The 14,955-nt window shown below is 38.7% G+C and overlaps 3 protein-coding genes across 3 annotated transcripts; all 3 read right to left on the bottom strand.

Moving 5' to 3' along the window:
• Window positions 1-2,932: 2,932 nt before the first annotated feature.
• On the bottom strand, window positions 2,933-3,886 carry LOC306827168 (olfactory receptor 6N2-like; the record flags this gene model as incomplete). Its single annotated transcript, XM_079348837.1, has 1 exon — window positions 2,933-3,886. The coding sequence occupies one exon, from the start codon at window positions 3,884-3,886 to the stop codon at window positions 2,933-2,935; it is 954 nt and encodes a 317-aa protein (XP_079204963.1).
• A 3,608-nt stretch (window positions 3,887-7,494) lies between these two features.
• LOC306826991 (olfactory receptor 6N2-like) lies at window positions 7,495-8,421 on the bottom strand (the record flags this gene model as incomplete). Its single annotated transcript, XM_079348597.1, has 1 exon — window positions 7,495-8,421. The coding sequence occupies one exon, from the start codon at window positions 8,419-8,421 to the stop codon at window positions 7,495-7,497; it is 927 nt and encodes a 308-aa protein (XP_079204723.1).
• Window positions 8,422-13,018: 4,597 nt separating this feature from the next.
• Window positions 13,019-13,858, bottom strand: LOC306827145 (olfactory receptor 5H8-like; the record flags this gene model as incomplete). The annotated part of the gene is given in 4 exon segments (XM_079348812.1): window positions 13,019-13,447; window positions 13,451-13,536; window positions 13,539-13,650; window positions 13,652-13,858. Coding segments are annotated over 4 exon segments (834 nt in total).
• Between the last annotated feature and the right edge of the window lie 1,097 nt (window positions 13,859-14,955).

The raw sequence follows: 14,955 nt of genomic DNA, 5'->3' as shown, positions 1-14,955 counted from the left end.
TTGAAAATGTTACTATATAGATAGATAGATAGATAGATAGATAGATAGATAGATAGATAGATAGATAGATAGATAGATAGATAGATAGATAGATAGATAGATAGATAGATAGATAGATAGATAGATAGATAGATAGATAGATAGATAGATAGATAGATAGATAGATAGATAGATAGATAGATAGATAGATAGTAACACACACACACACACATATATATAATTGTTATTTTTATTTTTTTCAATATTTAATTTTCTTCACATTTTAGAGACAGAGACATAAATAATTTCACAATTTAAAAATGGAAGAAAAATATTATAATAAATCTAAATATTATATCTAAATCTTAAATATAAATCTAAATGTTCAATGTTAAATCTAATGCTAAATTTAAATGTTTTATCTAAATCTAAAAATCTAAATGTTAAATCTATGCATGTTAGCCTCTTTTTCTTTGAGAACCAATCCACATTAAATCCAGTTTGTTTTATCGGCAGTTTGAGTGATGACAATGTCCATCAGTTGGAATATTATTTTTACAGTCTATGGTTGGAATGCTCCATTACACTTTACCTCCAACTTCTCCTGCTAATTCACGGTTTCAAAACTGTGCTCCAATAAGAAATCCACTTTATTTATCTTAGCTAGCTTTTAAATCCTCCCGCTTGCAGACTAATTCATCAATACAGTCACAGACAGACAGCCAATCATCCGGTCCGTTCTAAATAATCAGCCAATCAAATCTAAAAGAACGCATGACGTTTCAGTGGGGCTACGAGCTGTAAGCTCCACTTGTCATATTTTTAATCAGCTTTACATTACATAGACAAACACTCTGCACATGCGTATTAGCACTTACCCCCGTGTGAGACACACCGGCCAGCGTAGTTCGACTGCAGACACAAACCGGAGTATTTAAACTTTATTTTTAGTTAGCTATGATAAGCATGTTCGTCATTTGCATCAGATTATTTCTATTTTATTTCATTTTTAATACTTTATGACATAATGTGTCACAAATAATGATAACTTGATTTGTTTGCACAGTTCTTTCTAATAGGTAGGGCTGTGCCCCACCTGCCCCTAATGACCGGTCGCCACTGGACGCGAGTCTGCCATGTTGGAACTACAGTTCACAGAAAATGGACTACAAAAAGTTACAAATCTAAACATGTTTCCTGTGCCTTCTTACCGGTGAAATAATCCTAAAAACCACAAGGTGTGAATAAAAATAAATGGTAGGCTTTATTAGATACCAGGAAACATCACGTTCAGAGTTTACCTCTGGATTTAAGATAGTTTAAAGTTAAGGTAAATTATTGCAGTGCTAACTTCTATGATCTGTCTCTTTTCCTTTTCTTTTTTATAATCAAGGTTTTATAGGCCTATTACAATTTCACGTTTTAAATCATCATCAAATAACAGCAAATCATCTTCACAAACATGATACAAAAATGTATGAAAGAGATGTTCACCTTCTTTACACTAAATTAAAATAAATACAAAGGCAGAAACATATTGTGAGTCAAATCAATATACAAATCAATATGCAGATTGTCTCCACATTTCTTCCCCAACAGATCCTTAGTTTTCCTGAACACTCCGATGAGCGAGTTGCCTTAAAAGTTGCGGCCGCAATGAATTGTGGGGCGGCACTTTCTTATCTCCTTCGGTAAAGGATGGTCCGGTGTTTCCTAAAGGAGGTTATAAAGGAAGCATTGAGCCACCTTTTTGTTAAGGAAAAAAAAGAGAGTGAAAGCAGATAGGAGGGGCAATGTGAACACACCCTCAGTGTTTCTTACCCTTTGTGTCGGTTCATTGTTTTTTGGCGTTTGTTATTCAGTGTGACTTTTAAGTATTACGTTTTTGTCATTTTGTTAATATATGTAGTTTGTTTGCTTTTTGCATTTGGCTCCTCCTCTCCTTTTGTTTTTCAATCCATATGACACTCATCGACTTCATACAGCAAGACCAGAGGTCACCACTTTGGTTGCATATCATTCTTATCCACATGCACCAGCTTGCACTGGATTCTCATTAGTTGACCTGTTCCTCTTCTGAACTGTTATTACTGACCAGGCTGTTAAACTGAATTGCCGTTCTGGCATCAATAAAGTTGTCAGATCTGAACTAATGTTTTCATCAGTTTATACCAGATCAACTGAACTAATCTAATGTCTTCATGTTTTTTATTATAAAGATATATATATATATATGAACACTTCATTGTTGAAGACCATGCCAGACTTGTTTTATATTAAGAAAACAAACTTTGACTTTTGAGTGTCATGACAAATAGAATTTAATGTTTTAGTTCAAGATTTCCATGGCAAAGTGAACAATGCAATTCTCTTCATAGCTCTTTATTTTATTTTCTACATCAGTACAATAACACACCAAGCTTGGAGAAAATGATTTCAACCTGTTAGAGATAAAACACTCATTGAATAAATGTGGATTTAAAGTTAGTTAAAGGCGAGCGTTACATCAAGTGATAAAAACTCAAACTTAACCATGTCTGATTAAAATATCACCATTTTCATTTTTCTGACCTTGTTTTTATGAACTGCAAAATAACTAGAACTATTATAGTGAAAGGAGAGTGATTCTTTTGTGAGCTGTAACAGTCACAAGTGATTGTAGTTGCAGCAATGAGATGCTGGTGGATGGGGGGGGGGGGGGGGGGAGGTACGGCACGAGTACCGAGGCTTTGGTCATGCAGCTCGGGTTCAAATCCAACCTGTGGCTCCTTTCCCACATGTCATTCTCCACTCTCCCTGATTTATGACTCTATTTAACTATAAAGGTAAAAAGTAATAATGCTCATAAGAACCAAACAAGAAATCAAAGTATTCAACTTGAAAGCTATAAAGTAAATGGAGCACCTCTGGTGTGTGGTATAAAGGCAGGAGCATTCTTAATATACAGTACACATTAATGCACGAGTTTGTCTCGCCAGAACAACCTCCTCAGGTGATTGTAAATGTTTTTCATTCTTAAGCCATATATGATTGGGTTGAAGAGAGGATGATACAAAACCAGTTGGAAAGTAATTACAAACTGGACTGTTTTTGGAATATCAGAATCAACTCTTATTATAATGATATCAAACATACACAAACAGGTGAAGCTTATCAAAACCATCAAGTGGGGCAAACAGGTCTCTGCAGCTTTCTTTCTGACTTCTTTACAGCTATTATATGTTATAAGAAATATCCTGGCATATGTAAAGAGTATGAAGAGCAAAGGGAGGAGTGCAATATTGCACATTATAACAAAACTAACAATCATCATTAACTTTGTTTTTACACAAAGAAGGTTTACAACTGCATTGTTACAGAAAAGTCCTGTCAATGAAAAACCACAGACCTTTCTCTGAGAGTAGTGTATGGTGGACCCTACAAGTTGAAGACAAGGCAGAAGCCAAGCCAAAATAACAAGCGATATAACAGTTGTTTTTCTCATAATGGTTGGGTATAACAGAGGTTTACATATAGACACATATCTATCATAGGCCATGGCTGAGAGCAGGAGGAACTCTGAACCGCCTATAGCGTAGAAGAAAATAGCTTGACAAAGACAGGCTGAAAATGATGTGATTTGTTTCTCAGATAAAAAGTCAATCAAAAGCTTTGGGTAGATGGCAGTGCTGAAAAGAACAGAGTTCAATAACAGAGCTGCAATGAAAATATACATGGGCTCATGAAGGTTTTCATGAGTCCATATGAGACCCACTATGGTTAAATTAAAGACGATTATAAGAAGGTACACGGCTAACAAAATCACAAAATACAGACCTCTGTATTTCTGCACTTGAACAAATCCGTCCAGAGTTATATACGTTCTGTTGAGCTCATTGTTATTGAAGGATGTGGTCAATGAAACCATTTTTCCACACAGCTGTACAACGAGTGAGTACAGGGAGAAGAAATGTTAAAAGGTGAAGAATTCAAACAGTCAGATGGAGATAGTCGTAGAAAGATCGTTCCCTCTGCATATGTGAGTGAGAGAACGATCTGAGTCAGAGGATCTATAGTACGAGTCTGTCTGACTAAAGAGCACCTTCTCCTAACATGCGTGCACAAACACACACATGTACCTGAATATACGCATACACACAATCCTCACCAAGGCCGTGTCTACCCGGTGTTTTTTATGGGCAAGCTCTGAACGGGACCTCAGCAGGTCAGACTGTTACCATGACAACCGTGTGTTAACAACGACCACACCTCCCAACTTTCAAGTCCATGCTCAAAACTCACCTCTTTAAACTAGCTTTTAATACTTAACTTCTTCTTTCCCCTCTTTTCTTTCTGTTTCTCTGTCTTTTAATGTTTTTTACTGTTTTTACTGTTTTTAACTGTATACTGTGATTTTTACATGTAAAGTGCCATTGAGCCCTTGTAAAAGCGCTTACAAATAAAATTTATTATTATTATTAAATGACCGTCACTGCTCCGTCACTTTTTACTGCAGGTTTTATATTTGAGATTGTTAACTCCACGGAGCAAGAAGGATGTGGGGACAAAACCCGATCGGTTACAAATCTCTGGTAATATACTGAACATTTGGAAAAGAGCGCTGGTGAAGTCAACAGCGCCTTTCTGAACAATGTTCAACTTCACAGATTAAATTATTTTAAAAGATCAAGAAATTGAGAAATGATCAAATATATACGTTTGCTAACCTTTGAGCTTTAGATGAGATTTATTTATCTCATATACTGATAAAATTACATCCATACTGTGCAATATCTATATTTTTAGATTTTATATCCTGCAAAAACGACATTTCATACTCTGATATTTATATATCTATATTTTATATACTGCTAAAATTACATCTCTTACAGTGAAAATAGTTATATTTTTGTTTATAACCTGTTATGGTTCACGTCTCATACAATGCACTATTTATATTTGACACCCTGCTATAGACCTGATATCTCGCACTGTTTAAATTTAGTATGCTGCAAACTGTAAGGAGTCCAACCACACATATCCCACCTTCTGTTAACTAGGGTCACTGTTTGTTCTTTTTGACCCATACGCTTCTTGGTTTTTTTTTTGTTCTTAGCTGTGTGCCCTTTAAGGTGAAGCCAAGTAATCTCGTTGTACAATTTGTATAATGACAAAGGCATTCTATTTTATTTTTTAAATAGATAGTACTAAAGTGCATTTCCACTGTGAGAGACAGAATTTTAAAAAAAAAATCAGAAATGTAAATAATTCTGATTTTTTAAAATAATTTATTTGTATTTTATTGCTGCACATAAGTATTTGAACACCTTAGAAAAATCAGTGTTCATATTCGGTACAGAATCATTTTCTTGCAATCACAGAGGTCAAACGTTTCCAGTAGTTCTTGGCCATGTATGCACTCACTACTCCTCCCTCGATCTGTCAGGTTTCGGGGCTGTCGTTGAACAAAAGTCTCAGCTCCCTCCAAAGATTTTAACCTTTGTGTTCTCAGCTCTCTTCAGGTTATTGACCAACTCCTCCTGTGTAGCTCTGGGCTGATTCCACCTTTCTTATCATTGGTGATACCCTACAAGGTGAGATCTTACATGGAGACCCAGACCAAGGGAGACTGTCAGACATCTTTAGCCCCTTCCTGTTACGTAACCAGAATAAAACCCAAGCGCGAGACCAAGGAACAGATAACAACAACAATTTATTATAAACGGGTAAAGTGACACTGGTGACAAATAAGAGCAAGAGTCCAAGCTCCAAGGTGCGTAGTGTAGACAAAAATCCAAGTGACTCTCCAACAACTCTAATCCAGCACGCGTGAGGTGAAATCCAAGTGAACACGATTCGACGACAGGACACAAGAGGCAGGTAGGGCTGGACTGGGAGCTGACAAAGGGAACACAAGAGGGTAAGTACAAGCAAATCACTAGAAACATCAAATAACAAAGAAGCCTGATTTAGAGAACTGATACCACGGAGGGTTGACAATAATCTGGCGCCGGCTGCATGTAGAGAGCCGGCTTAAGAGGAGGAGTTGACGAGTAGTGGAATGAGTCACACCTGGTTGTGCAGCTGAAACAAATTGTAATCAAGGGGAAGGGGAGCACACAGGAGGAGAAGACAAACAGGGAAAGCAAACAACAAAAGTGCACACACTAACAAAAACCCAAATCATAACACTTCCATTTTCTAACAATCGCTCAAACGGTTGATCTATTTCCACCAAGCTGTCTGGCAACTGGCCCGTAGCCCTTTCCAGCCTTGTGGAGGTCTACAGTTCAGTCTCTGGTGTCTTTTGACAGCTCTTTGGGTTTGCCCATGATAGTAGTTGGAGTCTGACTGATTGAGGGCTGGTCAGGTTTCTTTGATATAATGAGACCAAACAGGTGATGCTAATTTAGATTAATAAGTGGAGTAGAGGTGGACTTTTTAAAGACAGAGTAACAGGTCTTTGAGGGACAGATTTTTTTTGGATTGGCAGGTGTTCAAATACTTATGTGCAGCAATAAAATGCAAATGTATTTTTTAAAAATCATACAATGTGATTTTCTGATATATATTTTTTAATTCTGTCTCTCACAGTAGAAATGCACCTATGATGTCAATTTCAGAAATCTCCATAAAATCTAAATGGGAGAAGTTGCAGAATTGTAGGGTGTTTGATAGTACGTATTTTTATGGATTGCCTCATCTTGATAAATTTGTGGATATATCTTCGAATTGTGTCAACCATGTGAGAGTCATTCTTTTAGGTTTGTGAAGCTGTATTACACACGAGTGTAACAGATATTATTACAGCAGCAGAGTTATATTACAGCCAAGTGTCTGTCTGTTGTCTGAGAGATTTAGCTTACCATAGATGTTTGACATTTGAGTCCAGGAGATGAGTTCTTCATGCATTGTACAAAGTCAAGTATTTGTGGGCCGTCTTAATATCAGAATATAAGAAACACTGTGAAGAAGAATACTGTGGCCAGTGATCGCACAGGCTTGAACATGGTGGAGTTTATACATCCAGGTTCAAAAGTGAGATATTCATTAAGTAGGAACATAAAATAAATAAGACTGTCTGTAGGTATAAAGATAATATTTTGCAAAGTGAGTTCATTGTTAAAATCTGCAAACAAAAAAAGGAGACCAACATTAATGGTTAAAGGTTAGCTGTTTGTCATCCTATCAATCTTCACAATCCTTCACAGAGTATTCTGTGAATCACATCAGTGGTGTCATGGAATCAAAACGGCCCCTAAAGCCAGTCCTGAACCCACGTCAGCCTTTCAACAAGACCAGGTAAACGTATGAACAACATAGTGAGGGGTCATTAAAGCTTCACATACATTTTCATCAATAAACCTTTTTTTCTATAACTGAAGCATACGAGTGAATCACTGCATTGCTCAACTTGAACCTTGAATTTCCCTCGGGATCAATAAAGTATCTATCTATCTATCTATCTATCTAACTGTTGACACTTTTTACTGTTTCAGATTTTGTAACATCGGATTACAATAATTTCATGTAATATCAGATGACTTTGGCTTGACAGAATAATCTCTTCAGGTGTTTCGATATTTCTTTCATTTTTAACCCATAGATGATCGGATTAAAGAGAGGATGGTAAACAACTGCTTGAAAAGTCATTATCAAACGCACAGTTTGTGAAAAATCGGATCCCAGACGAGCTATGAGGATGTCATAAACACACAAAATGGAGAAGCTGATTAACACCAACAGGTGGGGTAAGCAGGTCTGTGCAGCTTTCTTCCTCACCTCTCTACGACTACAGAAAGATATCATGAGTATCCTGGTGTATGTAAAAAGTATGAACAACAGAGGAAACACGGTAATATCCAGCAAAGCAAAAATACCAAATATAGTAATTGTTTTTGAAGTCACACAGTGGAGACTATAAATTAAATTGTTACAAAAAATCCCATTTATAGTGAACTTGCAGATTTTCATCTTAGCACTCAATATTACAGTGAATGCAGTCTGACAAGCGGGCAGAAGCCAAGCTACAAGCAGGAAAATACTCACGGTGGTTTTCCTCATGATGGTGGGATATTGCAGAGGTTTACATATCGACACATACCTATCATAGGCCATGCCAGCTAGCAGCAAGAACTCTGAACCACTCAAGGAATACAAAAGATAAAACTGAAAGAGACAAGCTGGATATGATATGACCTGTTTCTCAGATAAATAGTCAATGCACAACTTTGGATAAATAGCAGTACTGAACAGAGCCGAGTTCAATAGCAAAGCAGCGATGAAAAAGTACATGGGCTCGTGGAGGTTTCTGTGAATCCAAATGAGGCACACAATGGTGAAGTTAGAACAGATGATAAAAATAAATACTGTAAACATGATGAAAAAGTAAAGATATCTGAATTTGTTAACTTCCACATGACCACCTAGAGTAATATACGTTACGTTCAATTCTTTATCCATGTTTAAAGATATCACTTCATAACGCTGAAGACAGATTACATGAGGAGAAGTCTCACTGTTCAGATCGCATTGACCTAGAATCTGTGTTTCATTAGCTGATAACGGAACTTAAACTCCACCTGCTGTGTGCTCATCAACAGAAACAAAAGCATCAGTAAGACATCATTTATGAGACTCGTCACCCTCTATGGATCCCATATAAATCCTCCATGAAAAGCTGCAACCATGTGACCAACTTCTAGCTCTGAAGGGTCGAGCCCATGTGTTGAACTTTTTTTCCCCCAGGGTAAAAAGTAGTCTCTCTTCAGTATTCACACAAACTCCTTCAACAGTGACCTCAACTCTTAACATTTTGAATTATTGCTGCAAGTCAGTATTTCCTGTCACAGTCCATCCAGAGCTTTTGTTCTGATTGTGAGGGCCAAACTTTCTTTTGTGTGGCAGCATTTCTATGTCCAATATTTTGTGGGGCTTTTTTGACTGGTTGTATGCATACTGTGAGGGACTGGGTCGAAGACATCTGTTAGGCGTTTTCAGACTGCAGGAACTCTTCCCCTCTTTTTATTGATCATGCACTGCAGGATCTAAGAACTACTTTCGTTCCCATTTAGAGGAAACTGTTTAGCTGCTGCTTCAGAGTAGGTACGATGGTGGTACAAATGCAGACAGAGAAATAGTCCCCATGGTGTTTGTTGTGTCTGTATATATATATATATATATATATATATATATATAGACGGAGATGGAGCTTCAACTTAGAACGATGCTTTACTGTAGAACGGCAGGTACAAGAATGGCATATCACTGCGCCAATGTAATCAACCATGACGTGCGCTACACGACAGAAGGGGGTGCTATAACTCCGCATGGAGAAATAGTCCATACACTACAGTGTTCAACTCTTAGGGAACTCCTTAGTGAATAGTTCCTCTTCAAAACGTCTCTCGAACTGTTTAGTCAAAACATTTCATGTCAGCAGTTTGCATACCAGGCAAAGGTGGGCGTGGACGATGCCATCCTCTATCTTCTACACAGGGCTTACCCTCATCTGGACAAAGGGAGCAGCGTGATGAGAATCATGTTCTTTGATTTCTCAAGCGCTTTCAACACCATCCATCCCCTCCTACTGGGAGACAAGCTGACCGAGATGAGGGTGGACTCGCACCTGGTGAGGTGGATCACTGACTACCTCACAGAGAGACCACAGTACGTCAGACTGAAGGACTGCACATCTGACACTGTGGTCAGCAGCACCGGAGCACCACAGGGGACCGTGCTCTCCCCTATCCTGTTCACCCTGTACACCTCGGACTTCCAGTATAACTCTGAGCTCTGCCATATGCAGAAATACTCGGACGACACTGCGATAGTTGGTTGTGTCAGGGATGGACAGGAGGAGGAGTACAGGAGCCTGATTGAGGACTTTGTGACGTGGTGCAGTGACAACCATCTGCAGCTAAACACCTCCAAGACCAAGGAGATGGTGGTGGACTTCCGAAGGAAGAAACCACATCTCGAACCTGTTTCCATCGGCGGGGTCGACGTGGAGGTGGTCAGGAGCTACGGGTACCTGGGGCTGCAGCTGGATGACAAGCTGGACTGGTCGCCTAACATGGACACTACCTGCAGGAAGGGACAGAGCCGTCAGTACTTCCTGAGAAGGCTGGGGTCCTTCAACATCTGCAAAAAGCTGCTGCAGATGTTCTACCAGTCTGTGGTGTCCAGCGTCCTCTTCTACGCCGTGGTGTGCTGGGGAGGAAGCTGCAAGAAGAGGGACGCAGCACGCCTGGACAGACTGGTGAGGAGGGCCGGCTCTGTGGTGGGCACAGAGCTGGACTCACTGGTGACAGTGGTAGAGAGGAGGTCTCTGGACAAAATGCTCTCCATCATGGACAACACACACCACCCTCTGCACAGCACCTTCACCGGGCAGAGGAGCATGTTCAGTGACAGACTGCTGTCACAGCCGTGCTCCACGGACAGACTCAAGAACTCTTTTGTCCCCCTGGCCATCAGATTGTACAACACTTCACTGTCACGGCAGGGAAGAAGCACACGGTGATCTCTGGACTCTTTTTTCACTTTTTTCTCACTCCTCATCTGCACTGCTGACCTCAGAGTCAGCCCCCAGTTGGACACTGTAATGCATATTGATAGTCACCTTACTGAGCACAGGTCACTTTAAAGATAATCACCCTAATCATGTCTGGTTTCATCCTACTGTTGTGTTATGCTACATCTGTAATGGTTGACATGATCACCCTAATTAGGTCAAGTTTCACTCTATTGTCCTCAACACTTAATGCTAATCTGCTCCTCAATAGTTGGGTACTTAATGATGATAATCACCCTAATCACTCCTGGTTTCAGCTTATTGTCTAGGACACGTAATGCTAATCACTGCTCCTTTATGTTGGTGAGCCAATTTACATTCCTGCATTGACTGTTTAACGACTGTACTCACACCTCTGGCACTACCTCAAACACCTCTGTACATGCACGTGTAACTAGTTTCTAGAAGGTCAGCACTTTGTTTCTAAGGCTCTTTAACTGTTTACAGGTCTCTTTTAACCAACACATGTTTTTCTCTCCTTCACAGGTTATGTACATTATGCTATATAAGTTTTAAGTCTAATTGCTAATGCTAACTGCACAGGTTTAACATATAATTATGTTTATTCTTAGTCACATAGGGGCTGCTATATCTTGTTTGGGGGATTATTGTATACAGGGGGGGGGGGGGGGGGTGACAGCGGGTGTGTATTGTAACTAATGTCTTGTGTCCTGCCTGTCTGTATACTGCTACTGGATGCCTTGAATTTCCCTCGGGATCAATAAAGTATCTATCTATCTATCTATCTATCTATCTATCTATCTATCTATCTATCTATCTATCTATCTATCTATCTATCTATCTATCTATCTATCTATCTATCTATCTATCTATCTATCTATCTATCTATCTATCTATCTATCTATCTATCTATCTATCTATCTATCTATCTATCTATCTATCTATCTATCTATCTATCTATCTATCTATCATCTTTTTCAGTCAACAGTTTAAAGCTTTCTGTTGTTTCACCTGCAAAGCAGTTATTGAAGATCACTCTTACAGTGCTAACGCCCTCTCTAAGTGCAGCAGGTTGACCTGAAGCAGACTCAGGAAAATATCTTCACTTCCACACACAATAAGGAAATGACAACATAAATACATAATTTTGGTTTATTTTGTTTTGGGTTGCTTTTGACTTTGAAATGGTTTTGTTGCATATCACACAGTCAGCTCAGACGAGTCAAAAGGCCAAAAACAGACCAGATGCCAAACCTCAACAACACTGAAAAGTTTCTACTTTCACATCCACACGTGAGGGCTCAGCAATATGACTGTTCATTTTACATCAACAACAATTATAAATGACAAAGAAATGACAAGAAAAACTCCATGTATGAAGATTCCAGTCCTCTAAGAGGGAGGCTCGGTCTCAAATCAGACCTGTGGCTCCTTTCCCACACGTCAGTCACCACTCTCTCTCTGATTTCTGACTCTGTCTACTGTCCTTTCTTTACAATAATGGCACAAAAGGCAAAACAAATTCACATGTAAAGTGTAAGCTTTAAAAAGTGCACTATGTAGTTTCAGGGTGGAGCCAATGTCCAGGTGAGGCAGAGGAACCTGGGGCCAACCAGCCACTATGTGGGACATTAAAGAGGGGGGAGTTTGTGAATGACGGGTCCACAAGTGGTGTAGCTAAATAAGTTCCAGGAAAAAAACCAAGATTTTCATTTTTGAAAGTATCGATTTTTATCACGATTTCTCTCCCAGACCATATGTTACTCTGGTTCTTCCAACGCAAATGCTCATGAGTCCACCCATGAAAAGAAAAATATGTTGTGAATGATCTGGGGTCTACAGGATCAGTGGAGGGAGGTAAAAAAATAAATAAATAAATAAAAAAGTGTCAATGGCGTTTATGTCCAAAAAACAAACAAAAAAACTAATTCTAAAGAAAAAATGTTTACATGGAAAAACATAACTGATACAAAGCTGCAATTCCTACTTCATCTTAAACATGAGCCCTTGCTTTGATGTCTTTCTTTATCTGCGATGTAAACCCTTGATTTTTATTAATATTGCTGCACACAAAAGGTTTGAATGAATCACATTTTGACAAGGTCTTCTTCAGCTAATAATTTTCCAGGAGTTTCATTCTACTAAATGAATGATTACCTGAAGAAGACCTCTGGTTGAAACGTTGCAATTAGCAGTTTTTTTTCTGCAAGCATTTCTTCTCCTCTCAGCTATTTGAGTCGTGCCCTGCAGCTACCTGAATAACTTTAGAAATATACCAACAGCAAATATTTCACAAAGAAAACTCAGGTTCAATTTTGCTTCATGAATTCACAACTGTAAGAGTGAAACAGAAAAAAGTCTGGAGGTAAAGAAACCTTGATATTGTTTAAACTTCATTTATTTATTTATTATTCTCCAACATTGTTTAGTATGCATAGTTCTTTAAATGAATACATGTAATACCTTTTAAAGAAGTCACTTTAATATACAAACAAGGCAGAAGATGCAGCCGTGCATCAGTGATCAGGATTCATAAAAAGAGATCCTTTGGCTGGAAAAATCAACTTCTTTGAGTGTTTGGAAATCTCTTTCATTTTGAGCCCGTATATGAGAGAATTCACCAAAAGGTTGTAAAACATGGTTTGCAATTTTGGGAAAGTTAGACTCCACTCGTGCTATACTGATATCAAAAGCACAGAGACATGAGTAACTAATTAAAACCAACAGATGGGGCAAACACGTTTCTGCAGCTTTCTTCTTCACTTCTTTACAACTCTGAAAAGCGATAAAAAGTATCTTAGCATAGGTAAAGGTTATGAAGACCAGCGGGAGAATGGCAAGGTCGACCAAAGTAACCACGCCATATATTGTAATTACTCTTGAACTAACACATTGAAGTCTATGTATCGTGTTGTTACAAAATATGGCACTTAAGGTAAAGTTGCACGAAGTTTAAAGTTTACTTTTAGCACTCAGTATAGTTGGGATAGCAATGTGACCAGCTGGAACAAGCCAAGCTAAAAGCAGAAAAATACCATTTTCTTCCTCGTGATGGTGGGATATGGAAGAGGTTTACATATCAACACATACCTATCATAGGCCATGACGGACAACAGTAAGAATTCTGAACTGCCTATGGCGTGAAACATAAAAAAATTGAAAGAGACAAGCTGAGTAAGAAATTATCTGTGTGTCCGATAAGAAGTCCATCATGTATTTTGGATACACAGCGCTGCTGAGAACATCAGAGTTGATCAACAATGCTGATGTAAAAATGTACATGGGCTCATGCAGCTTCTTATGTTTCCAGATGAGGTATATGATAGTAGAATTATAAAAGATTACTAGAAAGTACACTCCCATCAAACGTTCTGTACGTCCAATCAAACTTGCTTTTAAAGATGAATAAATAGATAACATGAACAACAGGAAGTAGACCAACACCACGTCCACAGGTAAAAGACAACACAAGGTTCACCCTCCTTTAGGAACAATTTAATGCTCGTAGATTTTCGCTTCAATTTGATTACATTATCTGTTCTTTACCGCTCTGTCCCGGTCAGTCATGTTTGCCCATTTAAAATCACGTCAATTCATGTGATTTTAAATTCACTGCTAAACTCAGCTGCTGCGCTGTCATTGGCTGGAGGAAACACACCAGCTCCTCACCATGAAACCTCCCGAGTCAACCAGAACAAACCAGAACAGTAAAATCCATTCAGAGGACAGAGTGTCTGCAGATACAGTCACACATGTACGGAGGCCCAGAAAGGACAAATGGGGCAGCCTCACTTCAGGAGAAGTCTGTGTTTTATTTTGAAAGAACAAGCTGCTGACTATCTTTAAAGAACCCAATCAAAGGAAAAAACTGTCTATCTGATAACAGGTCTGTGCAGAGGAGGACTTGAGTCTGCAGCTCTGTGGTAAGGTTTGCACCTGTGCTGGTGCAGAAAGTCCACTTACCCTTCACTGGGCCTTCTAATGTTCATGAGGTTTTAATAGCAGCCACAGTGCTGCTTATGGGGATGGGAGAAGAGCTGTGGGCTTGTAGTACCTGAGAGGAGATGTGCAAGCTTAGATGGGGAATTTGAAAAAGACATTTATGAACTGTTTTCTTTTATAAGCAGGTCAAAATGCTCGCTAACCATCAGGACACTGAAAGTAGCTCTTTTAAATCTGGTAATAATAATCAGTCTTCTCGTCACTATGACACACTGTCATCTCGTGCACGAACCGTCAATAACAAACAGGTATAGGTTGTTTTTTTTAACCCAGTTATATTAAGGAACTTTTTCTTTATTTAGCCCCCTAAAGGTCTCTACTGTAAATCTGATGAACTATTTTGGGGTTATTTATTGAACGTTTCAAACTGTATTCAAAGCATCACTTGAAATGAAAACAACACATTTTAGATTTAAAGTAGAAATCAACTTCTCCAAAAGAGTGGAAAATAAATTACT

Source organism: Symphodus melops (genome assembly GCF_947650265.1).
Source record: "Symphodus melops genome assembly, chromosome: 7".
Taxonomy (NCBI): Eukaryota; Metazoa; Chordata; class Actinopteri; order Labriformes; family Labridae; genus Symphodus; species Symphodus melops.
Note: the sequence above shows the minus strand (reverse complement) of the source record. Positions and strands in the feature narration are given on the sequence as shown.